Source organism: Schistocerca piceifrons, chromosome 4 (assembly GCF_021461385.2).
Source record: "Schistocerca piceifrons isolate TAMUIC-IGC-003096 chromosome 4, iqSchPice1.1, whole genome shotgun sequence".
In the NCBI taxonomy this organism is placed as follows: Eukaryota; Metazoa; Arthropoda; class Insecta; order Orthoptera; family Acrididae; genus Schistocerca; species Schistocerca piceifrons.
The window spans coordinates 366,080,901-366,103,265 of record NC_060141.1 but is presented as its reverse complement, the minus strand read 5'-3'; the positions used below and the strand labels follow the sequence as shown (position 1 = coordinate 366,103,265).

Sequence of the window (22,365 nt, the reverse complement as noted above, 5' to 3'; positions counted from 1 at the left end):
GCATCTCAGCCAATGTGAGGTTATTTTGCTTCACAGTCATGTCACTGTTACCTTCATTGTCTTCAGCCTATTATCAGACATTCTTATTTCGGATTGAATCACTCCATGTCACATGCTCTGTCTGAAACTCTTCTAACTGCCTGAATTCTGGTAATGTATTTACTTTCAAGGTTCATCTTTCACAACCATATAGCAAAATGAACATGTAATAGGTTTCATAGATGACCCTCTTACAATTAAATGGTGCTTTGTTGTTCTATATTAGATCTTTAACTGTTTGATAGAAGTTATTACTGCTTGAATTCTGTGAGTGAGATCTTTGACTATAGAACCAGTATTGGTGACAAAATGATAGGTCACCTGTAGCTGTTTCCTCTCCATTTCAACATGTCCCATTGGTTGCCTGTGTCTTTTCACATCTATCACCTCACTTTTTTCCTGGTTGAAGATGAGGCCATATACTTCAGCAGCTACTGACTGAGAGTTTGTTTGACCTCGAACGTCTTCTTTAGAATCATCCCACAGACATATGGATTTCATTTTTCCATCCCCAGGATTTGGTATACCTTTGTCTGGATCTCGTATGCTACAGTGACAAAAAGAATAGGAGATAGAACAGCACCTTACCTTAACCCTTACTTCATTCCAAATGTTTAGGTCATTCTCAAGGGTGTTTTGACTTTACTGTGTCTTCATATAAATTCTTCATCCTGTGTACCACGTCAGCCCATATTCAAATTTTCTTGGGTGTTCTGCATACCTTTTCTCCTGTTTAAAGCATCAAATGCTTTCTTTAATTCAGGAAGGATAACCACTGGTCTCAGTGATGTTCGTAGTATTTTACCATTTATTGGCAGAGAGCAAAAATTAAATGAGTTGTTGATTTTCCCTTCTTGAATCCATATAGTCATTCCAAAAGATTTTCTTTAATAAGGAGTCTGATCTTATACTCTATAATTCTTTCACAAAGTTTATCCACTTGAAATCTGAATGTGATATGTCTATAGTTACAACATTTATTTCTATTCCTCAAAAGTTCAGATTATGGTGCCTATTTTGCAATCCGTGGGTACATTTTTCCCCACCTACATACACAAATGTAGGAGGATAGTGTTGCTGAAATTGGGACAAAGTTCCCTGCACCAGTGGCTTTCAAAATATTGATGTAGATGGATATCAGTGCTATAGGTATCCATAACTATACTTCACAGTGGTGCCACATCTTCTTGACAGAAGTGTCTTTATTTTTTGCCTACACAGTGATTCTCAATATACACTGACATGGAAACAGGGGAATGTTTCTTTTTATGTGTGTATCAGAAAGGAGAAGCAGAAATCTTCCACTCCCTTTCCATCGCTCTTCCACCAATTCTTCTCCCTCTACAACCAAATCCATGGTAATAAAAAATATAATAAAAATAAAAAGAACCTTGTTTTGAATAAAAAAGAAAACAATAATAAAGTTTTTCTTAATTAAGGTATTACAAATGTTTATCTCCACACTGATAAATTACAGAAAGTTTCAAAAGAACAGTATCTTTAAATTGTTGCAAATTTATTTTCATCAAGAAAAGCAACAGTAACACAGCATCATAAAAAGGCAGAAGCAGACACTTAAATTGAAACTGCTAGCATTCAATGGGTAATCAACATCATAGGCAGACAGATGCACCAAGAGTCTGCATCAGTTACATGCATGATGAGAATCTCAGGAGTAAAATAAAAGAAATATTCTGATAATAATAAAAAAATTGATGAACATAAATTAGAATATAGGTAAAAATGATGGGGATATCCACATTTGGGTTTTCTTAGAGTTCAGTTTCAGCATGTCAACCTGAAATGTAGTAATATGTGTAAAATCTGTAGTAATCATAAAATATGTAGTTGAATGTGTATTTGTGGCAATTTGTTTTAAAAATAAGAAGCTAAAAATACTCATACAGCTTTAACTGTGCATTTCAAATTACTAGATACTTCTAATTTAATTGTATTGTATAGGGTAAGAATATTATACATATTGGCATGTTATGTTCAAAATTATATTACAGGTGATGAACAAATCTTATTTTACAGGTTTCATCAGCAGATGGAATACTGATAGCTCGACATGCTGCTTTATACAGTGGTGTCCCAATAGACAGGCATGCCATGAGCATAAATCGGCTCTGTGGATCTGGTTTTCAATCCATTGTCAGTGGCGCTCAGGTGAGATGATGTTTATATTACGCCCTAGACATTTGTAGAAATAAGAAACTAGTATATTTTATGGGCTCTACAATGAGCAACAAGAATTTGTGTAATGTAGAGAACTGAAAAACTTGCACAGACTTCTACAGAGTCTTTCTTTCTTTTTGGAGTATATTTATTCTGTATGTCATTTCACAAGTAATGATAAAAACCAGTCTGAAGTAAACTGCAGAAGGCTTATACGTAAACAGAATGGAAGACACAAAAAAATGTAGCCTTTGCTTCTTTGCGTAGGTGGGTTTCTATATTCTGATGGAAAAGTCTTTAATGAGTGCTTACTGGTGCAGTTCAAAAGGACAGGGATCCCACAAAATTTCTTTGTTACCTTCAGCTGTCAACTGACTGATGTGCTGCACACAGAAACACACAACACAAAACCATTCCTACCAGCTTTTGCCCTTTGTCTAGTAAACTTGTAGCAGTACACACACCCACATACGACCCCACAGACACCCAAACTCACACATCCGTGGCCATAGTGAGACTCACTGTGGCTACAGGTGTATGTGTTGGAATGTCTGTGGTGTTGTGTGTGTGAATGTGTGTACATCTAGAGAAAGAGCACGAGCATGGAAGATAGTATAAATAGTTTCCTGTTGTGTGTTTCTATGCAGTATACAGTCAGATATTGGTGAATCATTGCATTTCCTTTATTTTACATATTATTCCACCCATGAATTTTCACTGTTGTTATTCATTGTTACCTTTGTACTTCACTAATGAAACCAGCAATGCTCCACAATTGCTTAATATGTATGGGAATTGGATATACATCCTGGACTCCTTCCTGCCCTTCTCTGTGCCCATTTCCTTCTCCCTTCTCTCTTTGTCCATTTCCTCCAACCCCTCCCCCCGCCACTCTCTCTGCCAGTCTCCTCTTCCTCCCTCTCTATGTCCATTTTCTCCTCCCCTTCTCTATTCTCTTACCACGTCTCTGATCTTGAGCCTTGTTTACTGCTATTTTAAATGGAACCTTGACTGGGAACTGATATCACTTATAACGAACGGGAAGATCGGTTGTAATAATTGGTATATGGGGTATGAGAGACACCTCTCCAGCTGCTGGATTTGTGACAATAGTAGTTACTATGTCACTGTTTTGCAATTTTAATCTACAAATGGATAAGATTACGAAGTATTAAATGATTCAGATTCTGTAGTAGTAGTATTATAACTGTAAGCCATTAATACAACTCTCCTGTTTTCAGTAAAACTGACAACAAGGAAGACAACTGTGAGCACATAGTGTGTAGAGCTTTAGATCGAAAATATATACAAAGAGAAATAATAATACGAAAGAAATTGAAACCATACATTTTTACAGTAGTATGAATTAGCCATATCTTATCTGATTAATTAGATCTAATAATAGAAAGTCTATATCACTAGAATAGCAGTAATGATGTTCTTCGTAAGCAGGTCTCCATTCATATACTGCACTGATAATAATTGTCCTTTGCAGTTTTCAATTTACTCGTGTAACTGAGCAAGAAGTAGTACTGTAACTTGAGAAGCAGTTTGTTTTCCTTCCTTCCACCCCTCCCTCCCTCGCACCCTCCTCCCTTGGTAATGTCATTTGCAGTATTATTTTCACATAACTTACAAAAAATGACATACAAGGTGTTAATTTTTAATTTCCTTTCATTACTGGCAACGTGTATGTATAAGTTGTAAATTCAAGAGACTGACCTTTGCTCATTTTCAAACAGTGGAAACAAAATAAATTCTGCCGTAGAATTCTACATTGAATCATGTATAAAGCTATGTTTTCCAAATTAGTAAGAGCTTATGCTATTTCCTTTTTGGTGCATGATGCAAACAATCAATTTTTCATTGAAAAAGCTTAAGTTTATGCACTTAAAGGCTAATCCAATAACATTGACAAATTTGAATTTAAAAAATAATTTACTCTGATTTATGAAGTTCATCAGGTCCACAATCATTGTGGATATATAATTTTTATTATATATACATTTTTCTCTTATTTTATGACTCCAACAAAAGCTTGCATAAAGGAATCAACTTTAATGAAAAAATATTTCATTTATTTATTTGTTGTTAGCCATCATATGTTGAAACAGACAATTTTACAAATCAAATTCTACAACATATTTAACAGTCATCATCTTAGTGTTAGAAATTTGCTTTATAGCTGTCAAATTGAAGTGGTGCACTTGGAACTGGTAAGTAAACTATAAAGACTCTATGTTGTACAAATGCCAAACTTTGCATACCCTTAAACAGTTCATGGAATACACAATATTGAACTTTTATTTCCTTCTTAGCTTAATTTTGACAGTAGGTGACAGGTTAGAACAATGCATGGGGATGAGGAGCTTTACTATGTACATTAAAATTCCTTAGCACTATACACACACTTACCAACTAACAGCTTATGAAGGTGGTCATCAAAAACGTCACTGGTAAGTCTTCCATTGATGGTGGTAGCTTGTTATATAGCTGCACGCCATTCCAATAAAGCAAAAAATATTGGAATTACTTTTATCTCTTATGTTGTGTTTAAAAATTATAATTTTTGGAAACAAGCTTTCACGAGAGCAATGAGTGGAAATATATTGTCATGTTTTTTTACTGTGAAGAAAGTGAATGAATTTAAGGAACTTTCTCCAAAACTAGTGATGTCAGTAGCAGATTAAACGTACTATATGCATAGTAAAATGCTTAACCTGTTAAAATTTTTTGTATTGTTACATATTATTTGCACATACAAATTTTATAATTTTTGATGTAGACCATCCACCAGCAGCTGGTGAATGGCGTAGACTTAGTAATACAGTAATAATGTAAGCACAAAAGTAATAATGTCCTTGAGGAAATCTGGCATAGTGTGTGATTACTGACTGTGCAGTATTGATACTGGTATCTGTGACAGAATTACACAATGGCTGTTTCAGTCACCCTAGAAAAGTAGTCCCTACAATCCTAGGTATCAAAAACTGAATCAATATCTTTTAGCAGCACATAAGTGTCTTAAATTAATTTTACTGTATTGTCCATCAATGCTTTAATACCTCAAATAATTCTGCTTTCAGAGCATACTTGTGGGTGAATCAAAAGTGGTCTTAACTGGAGGAGCTGAAAATATGAGTCAGACACCATATTTTGTGCGTAATGTCAGGTTTGGAGCACCTCTTGGAACCAAAATTGAATTTGAAGACTCCTTCTGGGCTGGTCTCACAGACACATATTGTAATTTAAATATGGCTATGACAGCGGAGAACTTAGCTGTAAAGTATAAATTAACCAGGGAGAATGTTGACAAGTTTGCCCTTCGATCACAGATGCTTTGGAAGAATGGTAAGCCTAATCAGCAGCCTAGTACTTTTGGCGTGTGTGTGTGTGTGTGTGTGTGTGTGTGTGTGTGTGTGTGTGTGAGAGAGAGAGAGAGAGAGAGAGAGAGAGAGAGAGAGAGAGAGAGAGACACTGCCTTTATTTCTCAAGTACAGCAAAAAATTGAATGGGGAATAAATAGATAGAGAAGAAAATCAGCAGTATCATTTTCAAAGAAACTATCCTGAGATTTGCCTTAAGGGTTTTGAGAAACTACAGAAAACCTAAATCTCAGTAGTCAGATAGGGATTTGACCCACTGTTTTCTTGAATGCAAGTCCAGTGTGTTACCACCATGTCTTCTTCATAGTTAAAATGCTTAAACCTACGAATCATCTGGTATGAGGCGATATAATTTTTTTTAATGTTACATTGGAATAAGGCCAACACTTCTAAAACCTGTACCACCTTTAATCATAATAATTTTTTACCCTTCTTCCAACTGAGTTAACATGGTTGTTAGCAGTTAAGACACACATGAAAATGCCTTTGCTATTTCCTAAACTGAGGGCCATGCTGAACAATTTTCCCTATCCAATCCACTACTACTATACATTCCAGCACACTCATTTGGGAAACACACAATTAGGAAAGTGAGATCTGTGATAGAAACACAGACAGATATAGATCTTTATTTTGTACTGACGTGACCATTATCAAGTTTTCAATCACAAGTACTTCCCTTAGGCAAAACTAGGCCAATAGCAGCCAAAATCTATTGCTGAAAATGTTGAACATCAAGGACCTGACACACTTGGACTTTTAAGTTTTCAACATTAGCACTTTCAAACTCAACAGACGAAAACAGCCTCTCTCACATCTTAATTTTTACATTTATCTTTAGCGTTTTCTCTGTCTTCCTAGCACTTACAATCTTTTCATCCTATATTTTCTTATAAATATTCTCTAATTAAAATGTTTATAATTATCATGTTTTAAACATCTTCTGTGTTTGAAGGTACATGATTTTAAGGGGCTCTGGAACGCCCTATACTTGCAATGTTAAAATAACGCTTATAAATTACATCTTTCCTCACAAAGTATTTGAAGTAGGAAGTTGAACCTTTTACAGATTATTTACTGGAATATGGGCTACAACTTAACACAGGGATTTTACAAAATTTTAGTTCAGTTATTAAAGATGATTTTTTTTCAATTGTAATGAAAATTCACAACTTTTGTTTGCAATTTTTTATTTATATATTCAAAAATATACAGTTTTTTCGAAAAGGCTGTGTTAAATTATGCAGAAGGTACTGTGTAACATTTACTGAAAGTTTGAAACAAATATGTTTGGAAGATCCTTAGAAAACATGTAATTAGTATGAGAAAATAAATGTTTTGGGAATCGAGCGACAAAGATTGGATTAACTTTTTAGTGCATTCCAGGTCCATAGGATGGATTATCTTCATCCTCTGCAAACTCCTCCTCCAGCTTCCTCTTGTTCCTCCTCCTGTTTACTCTTGCTTGTATTTCTAGACTCTTTACAGCCCTGTCTGCAGCCCGAAGGCGTTCCTTGCTCTAAGGCATGCATCGCTCGTTGTTGTGTTCGTAGATTTTGCTACCATTTTCTTCAGTTGCAGTTACTGCAACACTGTTCCAAAAGGTGGTCATGTATGAACACTTATCACATTTCAGTTGTATTTCACTAGCAAGTCCTACGTGCTTTATTAAGGAGAGTTCCAGACCAACTTCACTACAATGAATACATCTTACACAGTTTGAAAAAATTCCTTTGAGAACCGACATATCAAATATTTCATTCACATCCGATTCGCTCATAAAACATTCATAGTTTTCACTCATTGAACCAAGCTTCTTCTGTTAAGTATTTTCTTTCCCACTTTGACTGCTATTACAGTAATAACACATACCTTTGGCTTTCCAACATTTCTCCTTTTCTTAAAAGCCTTCAGAGGATTTCTAATAACTTTACTTTTACTCATTATTATACTTCAACAAAACAGAGACTCAAGAAACAGAATTAATTACGAATATTTTCGAGATAAAGACAGAGTAAATAAACATGAAACAATCGACAATCACACCAGCGATATATATTGAACCATCACAGGTTAGCCACAACACATACTTTATCTCACATCACTAAAATGTACCTGATGAACACGGACGTTAATAATAACACCATTTGACAGCAGTTTAACAGCGCCACAGTGGGTCACGCCCATGTAGAACACATTTCAAAAAAAAATTTAAAAATAGTTGTAGTCTTCGGAATTGAATAAATTATATATCTATTAAAAGGTAATAGTCTGCAGATTCAGAAAACGCAAAAAAGTAAAAATTGAACATTTCATGATTTTGAGGCTTTCCGGAGCCCCTTAAGATGGGCTAAAGACTTTACAAGATTTGTATCTGTTTTCCGTATCTGAGACAAGATTTTGAATATCCCTATTAATATGAAAAGGTTTTTATTGACACATCATTTACTGGTAGACTTTTGCTGACTTGGGAGAGCAAGCATTTCTAATGCTTCAGACAAAGATTTCAGTTTTGAAGGCCTATCAAAAATTATAAGTTGTGTTCAGGGCCAAGAGTGCTGAGCTTTGTTTGCTAAACAAGGAATCAGTATACTTACTCCATTGAGGTATTGATCATATGAGTATCTAATATTCCTTGTATAAAAAGAGTTTAGGCTGTGTATGTATGTATACACTGAGTGTATGGAGCCAAGAGCCAATTTAAACTTACTTTTAACTTGAACTGTTATGAAACTCTTTTTGTTTATTACAGCCAATGAAAAAGGTTACTTTAAGGAAGAATTAGCTCCAGTTACCATAAAAACAAGGAAAGGTGAAGAAGTTGTGAATGTTGATGAGCATCCTAGACCATTCTCTACAGCTGAAGGGCTAGCAGCTCTTCCTCCAGTTTTTAAAAAAGGTGGAGTCGTTACTGCAGGTTCTGCATCGGTAAGAGATATTGATTCCCTGCAAAGTGTTTGATACTGCTTCCATTTACGTTTCTATAAACTTTGGCAGCATCTGTTGCTATTGCCAAAAGAGCAATGATAACGTTTTGTATTTTACTTGTGCATGTGCTGTTCATTTGTCTCATAACTAATTTTTTTGCCGCAAAGAAGCCATCAAAGGAAGTAGGAATGGCAGTTACTTTGTTTTATTCATTGAATGTAATAACTGATTTAGGATCAAAATTTACTAACTGATGTCTGTCCACACTAAGTAATAGGAAGCATAATTCAGAGGAAAGGCTAGCAAAAATTGATTTCATTTGGGAAATGTTGCAATGACACACCTGCATACAGCTCTTTGGTAAAGTTCTGTAGCTGATCACCAGAAGGCTGTGTCCATCATGAACCATAGTGTCCTACTGGTATTCGGCACGTGTTTTACGTCCAGTGATCTTGTTTTTGGGGTTTCTTAGATTGATTTAGAAAAATATTAAGATAGTTGTTTTCAAAACTATTCTGACAGTTCCTACCTCTGATGTATGCCATTTGTAATGACTTTATCATAAATGAAACACTAAGCACTAGTCTTCCCTTTTTCTTTTTTGTAGTATCAGGTGAAATCCAACATTAACTAAAGATAACAAAAGTACTTCATATGTTTCAAAGTTTTTGCTGTTTGAAGGTTGCTGCTCCAGTTACATGCACCGCATTCTCATATTTTGCAATAGTCCTGTATCATGCATAAACTGAAACTATGTCTTTTACAAGCTGGATTTGATTAGAATAAGTGTGCTGATTAACACTGTTCCCTCACAATTCGTTTTCCTAAGAATACTCATCATTGCACATTTTCATTTACTATATAGAAACAATATTTATCTACAAATATTTAATGAATGAATAAATAGCAACTTATTTTTATGCCTGACCTAAATGTATAGGCCTCTTCTCATAAATTTACTTTATGTGATACTTCTGGTGCAGAAGCAACTCTGAAATATACAAGAGAACACAGTCATCATCAAGTGTTACTGAGCTTCTTGTTTCTCTGTTACTGGTTGATTTAAATATATATTTTATTAAGATGATACTTATATTTTTATTAACTTTCCTGTATCTATTAACAGGGTATATGTGATGGTGCTGGAGCTGTGATAATTGCCAGTGAAGAAGCTTGCAAGGAATATAATTACCAACCTCTTGCCCGCCTAGTTGGTTACTCTGTTGCTGGAGTTGATCCCAGCATAATGGGTATTGGTCCTGCACCTGCAATACAAAATCTGTTGAAGGTTTCTGGAAAATCTTTAGCGGATATTGACCTGGTTGATGTGAGTAGATTTCAAGGGAAAAAATGTTAACTATGTTCTTTGGATCAAATTATTGCATATAACCTGTGCACTGTCTCTACCAAGTAATAATTACACGCACTTTCAAACAATCAAACTGCCTATTTACTTAGGACTACAGAAAAATAACTGTCCTTACTGACTTACAGATCAATGAAGCATTTGGTGCCCAGGTAATGGCCTGCCAGGAAGAACTGAAACTGGATATTGATAAACTTAATGTCAACGGAGGTGCTATTGCTCTAGGTCATCCACTTGCAGCATCAGGGGCTAGAATCACCACACATATTGTACATGAGCTCAGGTAAACATTTTGATGAATATTCAGATTAGCTGTAAATTATCTTTAATTAAGGATATAATTATAAATGGTGGAAAAATCGAAATTTTTTATGACTTTATTAAATTCTATAGTCTTTCCTTTTACATTGATATATACATTACAGGGTTTCAAATGAAAAATGGCCTATATATACCAAATTTTAATGTTATGGTCACATATGCCGCCACACCCCCTTTATTTCTGTTACAGAAACTAGTATTATTTAGAAAAGAACTGTGAACATTCTGTTTCCAGCAATTATAGTATGATACATTGTATATGTTGATGACAGTGCAGGTTTCTAGTGGCTGTAAATGATTATCTTTGCTAGTATTTACTTTTGTTTCGCTGAACCAGTTTGTCCACATGTTAAAGGATGTTTGTTGTCCAAGTGCTACATATATTTGTGGAAGTACGTATCCTTTAGTGTGCAATAAATACGAACTATGCCACACATCAAGAAATTCAATAAAAGGAAATTCTGTGGTAACCAGTTCACAAAAAAAGCAAGCCACACTGTTGAAAGTAACCTATGTATCAGTTCTTCAGGGAAGAAACTCCCACATGGCGCACCTCCTGGTGATTCAAATTTTTGTGTTAACAATGACGCTGTTTGTGGTGGATTTGTTGTTGTTGATGTGAGCATCTTATCTTCTTTGATAAAGGAATTGGCGAAATGTAAACAATGTGAGGTAGGCTGCCTGAAAATAACTGAACAACAAAGTAGCAGGGAGGGTTTAGAATCAAAATTAGTTGTTTTGTTAGATTCTGCAATAAATCTACCGCGAATTTGACTTAAACATTGTGCATAATTCATACAATGTGAATTTGAAGTTAGTGGATGCAATGGGTACATTAGGAAAAGGAAAAAAGGCTGCTCAAACGTTTTGTGGTTTGGTGGACCTTCCTCTTCCTCCCAGTAGGTTCTGCAAGTACATAAAAATACTTTTAGGTGCCTTGACGGTTGTGTCTAAAGCATCTATGAAACGTGCAGTAGAAGGAACTGTAAATATTAATGGAACCAGGGACATTCCTGTTGCACTCAATGAGACATGGCAACATCGAGGACATCATTCCTTGAATGGTGTTGTAAGTGCTACTTCTCTGGAGACTGGAAAAGTTGTTGATGTTGAGTGCTTATCTAAGTACTGCCACACCTGTCACGTTAACAGTGAAGGACATATTGAACATCAGTGTTCTAAGAATTATGAATGTTACAGTGGAGGAACTCTAAAAATTTTTCAGAGGTCAGTGCCCATTTATAACGTTAGATATACGAAGTACCTAGGCGATGGGGACTCTAAAACTTTCAATATAATTAATGAGTTCAATGTTTGTGGTGTCTTGTATTTTACTGAGAAAAAAACTTATTTATTCTCAGTAAAGATCAGGTGCTGACAAAAAGTGGTGAGTTTGGTTTTCAAATACTTAGATTTATTTCTGAATCTGGAAGCACTGTTTACACAAGAAGTCACTTGACCAAGGAGCTTCTAAAAACACCTAAGAGTAAAAGTGCGAGTGTTGAGACTCAAAATAAAAATAAAAAAACAGAGCTAAACATAACATTATGCTCATATATGATTGATAATTTGACACAAAACTTCTTTCTAAATACGTTAATAAAAAGAATTTACTTTACATGGCGATACCTTCGTAACAAAACTGGAGTGTTGCGGACATGTGCAAAAGTGGATGGGTGCAAAACATGGCGATACCTTGGTAACAAAACTGGAGTGTTGTGGACATGTGCAAAAGAGGATGGGTGCTAGATTGAGGAAGCTACAAAGAGAAATGAAAGGGAAGTTGCTATCTGATGGAAAATCTCTGTCTGGCCGAGGCAATATTTTCTAAGAACTGCTTGACAAATGTACTTGCAGAAGAGCATGTTACATGCACAAAATCACATGAGTTATTAAAGGTTTGTTCCTACTAGAAGGTATATTGTGGTGGCCTGTGACCAGTTCAGAGCAGCATAAAATTTTATTTTATTTAAGGATGAGCTCATACATACACTTTTTAGGTGAAAATGAAGATGTTTCCAAGTTCATTTTCATAATTATGTAATGTCCCACAAGATTCTGTGAATGGACCTTTGATTTTACTAGCTTACGTGAATGTTCAGCACTAAGTTATTTAAGTCCTCACTTTACACAGGTGACACTAGCGTTGCTACAACTGCTAGAGACTCAAACATATTCAATTCAAAAGCTGAAGAATATCCCAGGTTGTTCAGTAAATGCTACAGAATAAATGGATAAAAAATTTCATCTATGTGACAATCACTGTTATGATGTCTTGTCTAAACTCCTCTGCTTTTCTTTCAATTAAAAAAAAATTACATGCGAATGCCACATTAACTACCTCAGCATCGCTAATTTAAGTTCCGTATTTACCAAGTAAACTTGAACAAGTTCTTATGGAATACCTGCTATGCCTTTTCTTACACTCACCTCACTTATGCAAATGCAATGGTTATCAGACTATTTCTCTGAAGAGGAAAGAAGTTTTAATTGATATAAGAAAGCACTGGGGAGCATCTGAGGAATATGACGAGACTTGCAAATTTTGTTTTAAAACACTGAAAATATTCACATCCACTCTCACTTGTTTCACGCACAAGAACGAAAACCAGCAGAATAATACATGGCAGCAAACATTTATATTTAATTATTGTTACATGTATTTTTATAGGACATATCTGTTATAATTTATATTAATATCATTATAATTTATATTAATATATATAGTAAAAATTTCTATATTATCCTTAAGATTTATTGTATAAGTACATGTGTATAAGTGATGCCAATGACTAAATGAAAGTGCTTAAACATGAATAAATAAACAGTCCTAAGCAATCCAACCTTTCTTTTCAGGAGGAGGAAAGCAAAATATGGAATTGGATCTGCTTGTATTGGCGGTGGCCAAGGAATTGCTCTCTTGATTGAAAGCATACACTAATGAATGTTTTTTTATGATAAGACTGACATGATAATTCATAATAATAATTAACTTTCTAGTGCAAATGTTGTTAAAATTGCAATTTGCACATCCAGTATTACTTCATTTCATACGTTTATAGTAAGAAATAAACTACTATGTTATCATCTTTACTGAACCTTCTTAAGTTCCAATGTGAAAAAAGTGTACATTTCTTGAGGTATATAATTGTCAAAATTTTATTCAAATGTTGTAGAGAGAATTTTAACAGTTATTCTGGATATACACTGCTCTCATATGTGTGGTTGTTTCTTATTAAGAGAAAACTTTCTTGCTGCTGTAAGGTATATGCTCTGTGCTAATGGAATAGACGAGTGTTCTTGCTACTATAATAAACTATTTACTATAAAACCAGTTACAAAAATGTGCTCTAAATGAAAAAAGACAAGTAATTTTCAGTACAACTCCCATTATGACACCTAAATTCAGAAATTTCTTATGTGTCGTTCCTTAGAGCATAGCTTCATTCAGTGTTGAGTTACATTATATTTTTTACAGAACAAGGCAAATGCTAGTTGTAACACATAAAGGTTACAAGATGTTCTCAACATATTGTCCAGTACATTTGAAGTTTGTTATTATCTGCCTCACACATTCCTCATGGAATTTAACCAACACATGTATCAGAATGCAAGCGCAAGAATCAACAGTCCGTTCCATAAGTTGTGCAATATTTCTGATTTTTACGGCATACACAATTTCCTGCATAGAAATCTGATGGACTTAAATACAGAGAAAATGGCTGCCACTCCAATGGACATCTATGAGCCATCCATCTCCGGAGAAACTGGTATACATGAGTGCCCAGACAACTAGTCCATAATGAGGTGGTGTACCATCATGTTGGAAGAAAGTTAGAAATGTCTCATCTTCAGACAACAAAGACAGCTGGACACCTTTATCTAACAACTGCAGATAACGGGCTGCTGTTGGTGTATCCTGTATGAAGAATGGGCCAACAATATGAGAACCTGATTTCCCAAACCAAACCATCAATTTTGATGTGCCAATTACCTTTGACAGTTTCATCCAGCAAGGGCTTACATCTGATCAGTATCTGTTATACTGTTTTTCACTTCTCCATTCACACAGAAATTAGCATCATTTGTAAATAGCACATTACATGGGGAAATGATGATTTCATCCAGCTTGCATGCCACCCATTCTGCATACTTCACCTAATGATCTGGAGATTTGGTGAAATTTGCATTTGCATTTTGCAATGGTGCCATTTATGTGTGATCAAAATTTTCACTGCTGACATATGACTGACCTCAGTTTCCTGGTATGGAGAAAACACTGTGCTCTGGACCCTTACTGAACAATTCCAGTGTAGCAGTTCTTGTTTCATCCATGCAGCTTTTGGTTTGTTTGTGACAGAGCAAGTTTAATGGAATTTCACAAGAAGTTCCAACATCACATTGTCATTAACAGGTGGTCTGCCTGGGTGGAGTTGGCTAAAACCCTCTGCAGGGCATTCCCAGTGCATTAGGTTGTATTAATGCTATCAGTTTTCACGTCATTTGTAAGAAAGAAGCCTCAGTCATAAGTCAAGGATGAACAAAATCATGCTCATTTGAAAGGCACCAATGTTTTTCTTGTATGATTCTCTACCTTTTTCATACACCACGTGACTCCCTTTCCATTTCAAAATTTTTGTCCCATACACTGGCTTGCAAATGGGCCACCATGTTGGTAATATAGTCTCAAAGGTTTCACCCCCCCCCCCTGTCCATCTCATACTATGCTACTTATGGCTGGCACATTGTTAACATTATCTCACTACAGGCTTTCCCAACCTTCCATTCCATATTACTTGAGATTAAATTCCTGTAGTCCACATATTTTGTGTTATGGGGGAGGGGAGGGAAATATTGCGCACGTAAGCCATTTTTAAAATATTTCTTATTTTTTGAACCAAACTGAAATGGTGAAATCTTATTTTGTCAAGCAATCAATTCCCTATATGTTTATGGTTTCATATTTGGTATATTGAATGTATTTACATTTCTACAGGTATTACCGCAAGGGGTGATGTAATACCATGCAGTGTTAGGCATAGTACAATATAGCACATAAAATGGCAAAATCCCTGTAAGAATAAAACAACTGAAAAAATTTATTTACAATTCAAAAATGTAAATCTCAGAACTTATTAAAGTTTCAACAAAGAGCAAAAAATCAAGAGTCCTTTTATTGGTAAAATAACATTGTAACACGATCGACTCAACTTGTCACATTTAACGCTAATTTCAAGGCAGTAGCCACAAACACACTTTTTAGCAGCGTCACATCCACTACACTCTGAATAAACCCATCCACTATAAAACACACATTGAAACCACACCTCCCTGTTTTTCCCAAACTCTCCATAGAGCAGGCAAACGGAATCATTGTCAGTAAATGTTCCTATGTTTATTGTAACAGGAGTTTCTCTGAAAGGGTCAGTGTCATCCATCTCCTAGCCACTACAGAGTTTGTACAATGTTGGGATGTAAATCATCATCTGATAAGGATTCAAGAGAAATGTTCTGACATTTCATTATGCCAGATTGATGAGGTCTTATTTTTTATGTGAACTTTCTGAACTTACTTTTTCTCTGAGGCTTCAACTTGTTTCTAAACTAACCTTGTCAGGACTCAAAGTGAAAATTGAGGAATGCTGTTGTGTGGCTTTTTTCTTCAATGTAAGAGGGCCAGCTAATGTAGAAATATCTTTCAATTGTAGCCCAGCTACAGGCTGAACTTGTAATTCTTTGTCCACAACATCGAGGACACCAGTTGCTGCCTCTCAAGAACAAACCACAGCTGTCTCATTACTTTCATCATTTTTAGCGGTGCAATCCTCAACAGCTGGTGGTCTTAAAACTGTCTTTTCTTCTGGGTGCAAAAGCTTGAAGTCACTAAAAAATTGGTTGGATCTAGAGAGAAATTCCTGTATTGTTGAAAATCCTCATGAACGCTTTGCTAAAGACAGGACAAATATCATAGGGTGCTATTTTCTTGTGGGTGCTAAGCTTCATAAAATTATCACATTCATGATTAAATGAAGCCGTCAAGCTGCGGAAAAACCCCACATCCAAAGATTGGAGCCTGTGAGACCAGTGAGGTTGTAGTGTAACCATTAGTATTCCATTGTCCTTGCAAAAGTTGTAGCCTTCTAGGGACACATGGCTAGTGTGATTGGCTAAAATCAAAAGTCTAGTATGATTCTTAGTCACCTGGCAATATTAGCAAAATGCTTCAGCCACTTTGGAAGAGATCCTCGGTCATCCAACCATTCTTGATACATTCATATATTGAATTTGGTGCCTGTCCCCCCCCCCCCCACCCTCTTATAGGGCAGGAGTCATTCTGAACTGAGGAAAAATAAACATGAGAGGTATATATGCCCCAGTGGCAGTCATTGAACATCTACATCTACATAAATACTCCGCAATCCACCATACGGTGCGTGGCGGAGGGTACCTCGTACCACAACTAGGATCTTCTCTCCCTGTTCCACTCCCAAACAGAACGAGAGAAAAATGAGTGCCTATATGCCTCTGTACGAGTCCTACTCTCTCTTATCTTTGTGGCCTTTCCGCGAAATATAAGTTGGCGGCAGTAAAATTGTACTGCAGTCAGCCTCAAATGCTGGTTCTCTAAATTTCCTCAGTAGCGAGTCACGAAAAGAACGCCTCCTTTCCTCCAGAGACTCCCACCCGAGTTCCTGAAGAATTTTCGTAACACTCGCGTGATGATCAAACCTACCAGTAACAAATCTAGCAGCCCGTCTCTAAATTACTTCTATGTCCTCCCTCAATCCGACGTGATAGGGATCCCAAACGCTCGAGCAGTACTCAAGAATAGGTCGTATTAGTGTTTTATAAGCGGTCTCCTTTACAGATGAACCACATCTTCCCAAAATTCTACCAATGGACTGAAGACGACTATACGCCTTCCCCACAACTGCCATTACATGCTTGTCCCACTTCATATTGCTCTGCAATGTTACGCCCAAATATTTGGCTCTGAGCACTATGGGACTTAACATCTAGGGTCATCAGTCCCCTAGAACTTAGAACTACTTAAACCTAACTAACTTAAGGACAGCACACAACACCCAGTCTTCACGAGGCAGAGAAAATCCCTGACCCCGCCGGGAATCACCCAAATGTTTAATCGACTTGACTGTGTCAAGCGCTACACTGCTAATGGAGTATTCAAACATTACAGGATTCTTTTTCCTATTCATCTGCATTAATTTACATTTGTCTATATTTAGAGTTGCTGCCATTCTTTACACCAATCACAAATCCTGCCCAAATCGTCTTGTATCCTCCTACAGTCACTCAACGACGACACCTTCCCATACACCACAGCATCATCAGCAAACAGCCGCACATTGCTATCCACCCTATCGAACAGATCATTTATGTAGATAGAAAACAACAGCAGACCTACCACACTTCCATGGGGCACTCCAGATGATACGCTCACCTCTGATGAACATTCAACATCGAGGACAACGTACTGGGTTCTATTACTTAGGAAGTCTTTGAGCCACTCAGATACTTGGGAACCAATCCCATGTGCTCGAACCTTAGTTAGGAGTCTGCAGTGGGGCACCACGTCAAACGCTTTTCGGAAGTCAAGGAATATGGAATCCGTCTGATACCCTTCATCCATGGTTCGCAAGATATCATGTGAGAAAAGGGCGAGTTGCGTTTCGTAGGAGCGATGCTTTCTAAAGCCGTGCTGATGCATGGACAGCAACTTCTCTGTCTCAAGGAAATTCATTATATTCGACCTGAGAATATGTTCGAGAATCCTGCAACAAACCGATGTTAAGGATGCTGGTCTGTAATTTTGAGGATCCGTCCTTCTACCCTTCTTATATACAGGCGTCACCTATGCTTTTTTCCAGTTGCTCGGGACTTTACGTTGGGCAAGAGATTCGCGATAAATGCAAGCTAAGTAAGGAGCCAATGCAGTAGAGTACTCTCTGTAAAACCGAATTGGAATCCCATCAGGACTTGGCGATTTATTTATTTTCAACCCATTCAGCTGTTTCACAATCCCAAGGATGTCTATCACTAAGTCCTCCATACGGGAATCTGTACGAGACTCAAAGCGGCGGTATGTTTGTACGATCCTCCTGCTTGAAAGATTTCTCAAATGCTAAATTTAAAATTTCAGCTTTCGTTTTGCTGTCTCCCGTTGCCAGGCCAGATTGATCAGTGAGTGACTGGATGGAAGCCTTCGACCTGCTTACCGATTTTGCGTAAGACCAGAATTCCTTGAGTTTTCAGCAAAATCTTTTGCTAAGGTATGACGGTGGTAGTGGTTGAATACTTCGCGCATCGCTCTTTTTACAGCAGCACGCATCTCTACTAACTTTTGCCTGTCCTCATTCTCCCGGTCTTTCTTGTACAGCGAGTGCAACTGCCTTTGCTTCCTGAGCATTCTCCGAATTGCGCTGTTAAACCACGGTGGGTCTTTTTCGTCAGTAACCCACTTTTCGGCACATACTTGTCCAATGGCATGATTTACAATGTGTTTAAAAATTTGCCCATAATTCTTCCACGTCCATCGTACCGGAAGTAAATGAAGTCGATTCATTTACTAATTGGGATGCTAACAACTGCTTATCTGCTGTTTATAGTAAGAATGCTCTCCTAGCCTTCTTGATCGAATTTTTAACTTTCGTAACCATAGTCGTAATGACAACATTATGATCACTAATCCCTGTCTCAACAGTGACACCGTCGATGAGACCTGGTCTGTTCGTGGCTACCAGATCTAAAATATTTCCATTACACGCTGGCTGTCGATTTAGCTGCTCAAGACAGTTTTCGGATAATGTGTTCAAAAGTAATTCACACAACGGCTTGTCTGTACCACCTGTAATGAATCCATAGACATCCCAGTCTATACTAGGTAGGTTGAAGTAGCCTCTGACTAATATAGCATGATCCGGGTACTTCTGTGATCCAGAATGTAGACTCCCTTTGAATGATTCTAGAACTGTCACAGTGGAACCTGTTGGCCGGTAATAACACCCCACAATTAACTTTATTTCCCCTAGCCCTGTTAAACGTGTCCAGATAACTTCACAATCACACTCTACTTCGACCTCAGTAGACACAATACATTTGTCAACTGCAATGAAGACACCACCTCCTACGGTGTCTAATCTGTCTTTCCGATACACGTTTCAACCCACACTAAATATTTCAGAACTTCCTATCTCAGGGTTCAGCCAGGTCTCAGTCCCGAGAATAATTTCCGCGCCACACTCTTCCTGGAGGATAGTAAATTCAGGAACTTTATTCCGAACACTCTGAAAATTTACTGCTAATATCATGATAGCTGAAGTGTGTTTACACTGAGCGCGTCCTGATTTCCCCGCCCACACGTCGACTGGTGAGTGTTCATCAGGACACCTTGCACTACTGCCTAGCCTAAAAAACCCCCATGTGCACGGCACAAGTACTCTGCTACCCGAGTAGCCGCCTCCTTTGTATAGTGCACCCCTGACCTATCTAGGGGCGTCCTACAATTACCCACCCAATAGCGCAAGTCTGGAAATTTGCAGCAAAGACTGTCACAGAGTCGACAAAGCCTCTGGTTGAGACCCTCCACTTGGCTCCAAACCAAAGAACCCCGATCCACTCTGGGAACGATGCTGCAAATAGAGAGCTCTGCTCGCACCCCGCGTGCGAGGCCAGCGGTTTTCACAAAATCCGCCAGCTGCCTGTACGAACCGAGGATCGCCTCTGAACCCAGGCGACAGGCATCATGGGTACATCCCGTACGCACGATTGCCGCAGGCAAGGCCGCCTCCACATCTTGGATGAGGCCCCCTGGCAAACAAACCGAGTGCACGTTGGATTTCTTTCCAGCCCTGTATGCTGTTTCCCTAAGGGGCTCCATCACCCGCCTAACGTTGGAGCTCCCAATAACCAGCAAGCCTTTGCCCCCCGTGTGCCTGTTCGGGCCCCGCTGAAGGAGCGGCCACCTGCCCACTGACAGGATGAACGAGCGAGGGCAGCTGGCCAGCCTCCACATTGGCCCTCCACCTCGAGTGATGCGAACACGTTGCAGTCCGCCACTCACTCTGAGGTGAGGGTGGCCCCAACGCGTCGGGTACACTAGAAGGTGCCTCGGCGGCTGAATCAGTGAACGCAGCAAGCGACACCTGGGGTGTCTCAAGCAACATGCCAGACCCTCTGCCGTCGCTGCACCTCGAGGCAGCAGCCTGAAGGCGGCTGACCGTGGCCAACAGCACACACAGCTGCTCGCAAACCACGGCCAGTTCCTCCTGCGCCCACACACAGCGTGCACACACCCTATCCATCCTACTGCTAATATCTAACGACTACAGGCATTTATACTCTATGGCTATCAATAAGCAATATTACTCCTCTCAACTACGAGTATACGCAAGGATTTTATGTAATTAAATATGCAAGCACACAAACACTCGGAAAGAAATTAAGAATCAAACTAAAAAACAAATATGAAAGCTAATACGCGACTCGCTACCGCACTGCTGCTGCATGATACTTCACCAGCGGCTGCTCAAGGCTCACTGAGCTGTGTCAAAAGCGCACTGGCTGTCCAAAACAAACAACTGACTAACGACTCCGCGAATTTATACTCTACAGCTATCAATAAGCAATATTACTCCTCTCAAACACGAGAATACGAAAGGATTTTATGTAATTCGATACGCAAGCGCACAAACACTCAGAAGGAAATTAAGAATCAAACTACAAAACAAATATGAAAGCTAAATATGCGACTCGCTATTGCACTGCTGCTGCTCTGATACTTCACCAGCGGCTGCTCAAGGCTCACTGAACAACAAGCTTGCTTAGTTCATCCGAGTACTAGAATTTTTCCTGGCTTTTTAACTGTTGATATCCCCATTTAAACAAAATTGTAAATTCCAGAGGCATCAAATTTATGCTCCAGTTACATCAGCGAGGTTCGAGAAAAAAGGTTTAACATCATTTATATTAGAACTTGAGATCCATTTAAGAGTGGTAGCTTCAGGTTTTCGAAACCAGACTGACGGATTTTTTATAAGAAAACCAGTCAGCCAATCCTTTCCAGCTATTTCGGATGATTTATTAAAATTATGTTGAATTTTATTTGTCTCAGCGTATTTATACATTAATCTTCTCAACTTCACTGAAGATATACCATAAAAGTCTTTGGTAATAAAAGCAAATTTTTTGCTATGTAATCTTCCTGTTCGTTAGAAAATGTGCGTTTTCTTCCTAAGCTTACTTTAGAACAGTCTGCAGTTTTTAACGTGTCTCTGAAGGTATTCCATACAACCTCGCTGCTCCTCTCTGTGGCTTTCCATTTTCCATAAAATCGTGGAGTGCACAGTTCATTTCATGTTCCATCCAACCTTTTACCCCTTTCCATCGTTCTGATACTTTTGCTCACCGTCTGCGATAAAAAACAACTTGTAAGATGGCATACAGTTCCAAAAATATAGCTCACGAAAATACTAAAACAAAATACCACATTGGGCAACAGGGTTCACCATGGGGCAATATCGTACATATTCCGCGGTATTGTCCTATGACACCATGAACCGGCAATTTTTAGTTCCAAACCAACAACCACGATGTTTAACTTCTAACATTTGATGTTTAGAACAAGTCCAAGAAATGCGCAATTAAGCTGAAGCTTCTTAAATATTGTTAATATTAACATACTTCGCTTACCTCTGCACTCGCACTCTGTTGGTTTTATGACAAAACAGTCGAAATCAAACACATCCAACTGTCGAAACCTACTGTGCCGTTAAAAGCTCACGGCCTCTCTGGATCTGATTGTAGTTCTTTGCAGCGTGCGGCAGCACTATGCAACACTATTTATTCCCTCTAGGAAACTGGAAATAGCGGTGGACGATATTACCACGCTGAACAGTATTGTCCCGCCCTTCTCTAAGGCTAATTCCACACCTGTAGACAAATGAAAGAGCAACAAGAGAGCGAATGGGGGGCGTTTCGATCACCCCACGGGTGCAGATTGCTGGAAGGGCCCCTGACATCATGCAAGAGGCCACCTAACATATTTATTAAACAGTTTTTAAAAGTGGAGAAATGACGTGTTTAATTTATAGAAGTGTCAATTATATCGTCCTTGAAAAGTACTGACAA

The 22,365-nt window shown here is 37.9% G+C and overlaps 1 protein-coding gene across 1 annotated transcript in view; it reads left to right on the top strand.

Moving 5' to 3' along the window:
* LOC124795918 (3-ketoacyl-CoA thiolase, mitochondrial-like) overlaps positions 1–13,552 on the top strand; it is a 38,761-nt gene extending 25,209 nt beyond the window's left edge. Inside the window, exons 3-8 of the mRNA XM_047259999.1 lie at positions 2,077–2,208; positions 5,304–5,568; positions 8,356–8,531; positions 9,658–9,858; positions 10,026–10,180; positions 13,075–13,552. Coding sequence (XP_047115955.1) covers positions 2,077–2,208; positions 5,304–5,568; positions 8,356–8,531; positions 9,658–9,858; positions 10,026–10,180; positions 13,075–13,159 — 1,014 coding nt within the window. The 3' untranslated portion in view covers positions 13,160–13,552. The remainder of the gene's footprint in view (positions 1–2,076; positions 2,209–5,303; positions 5,569–8,355; positions 8,532–9,657; positions 9,859–10,025; positions 10,181–13,074) is intronic.
* Positions 13,553–22,365: the final 8,813 nt, after the last annotated feature.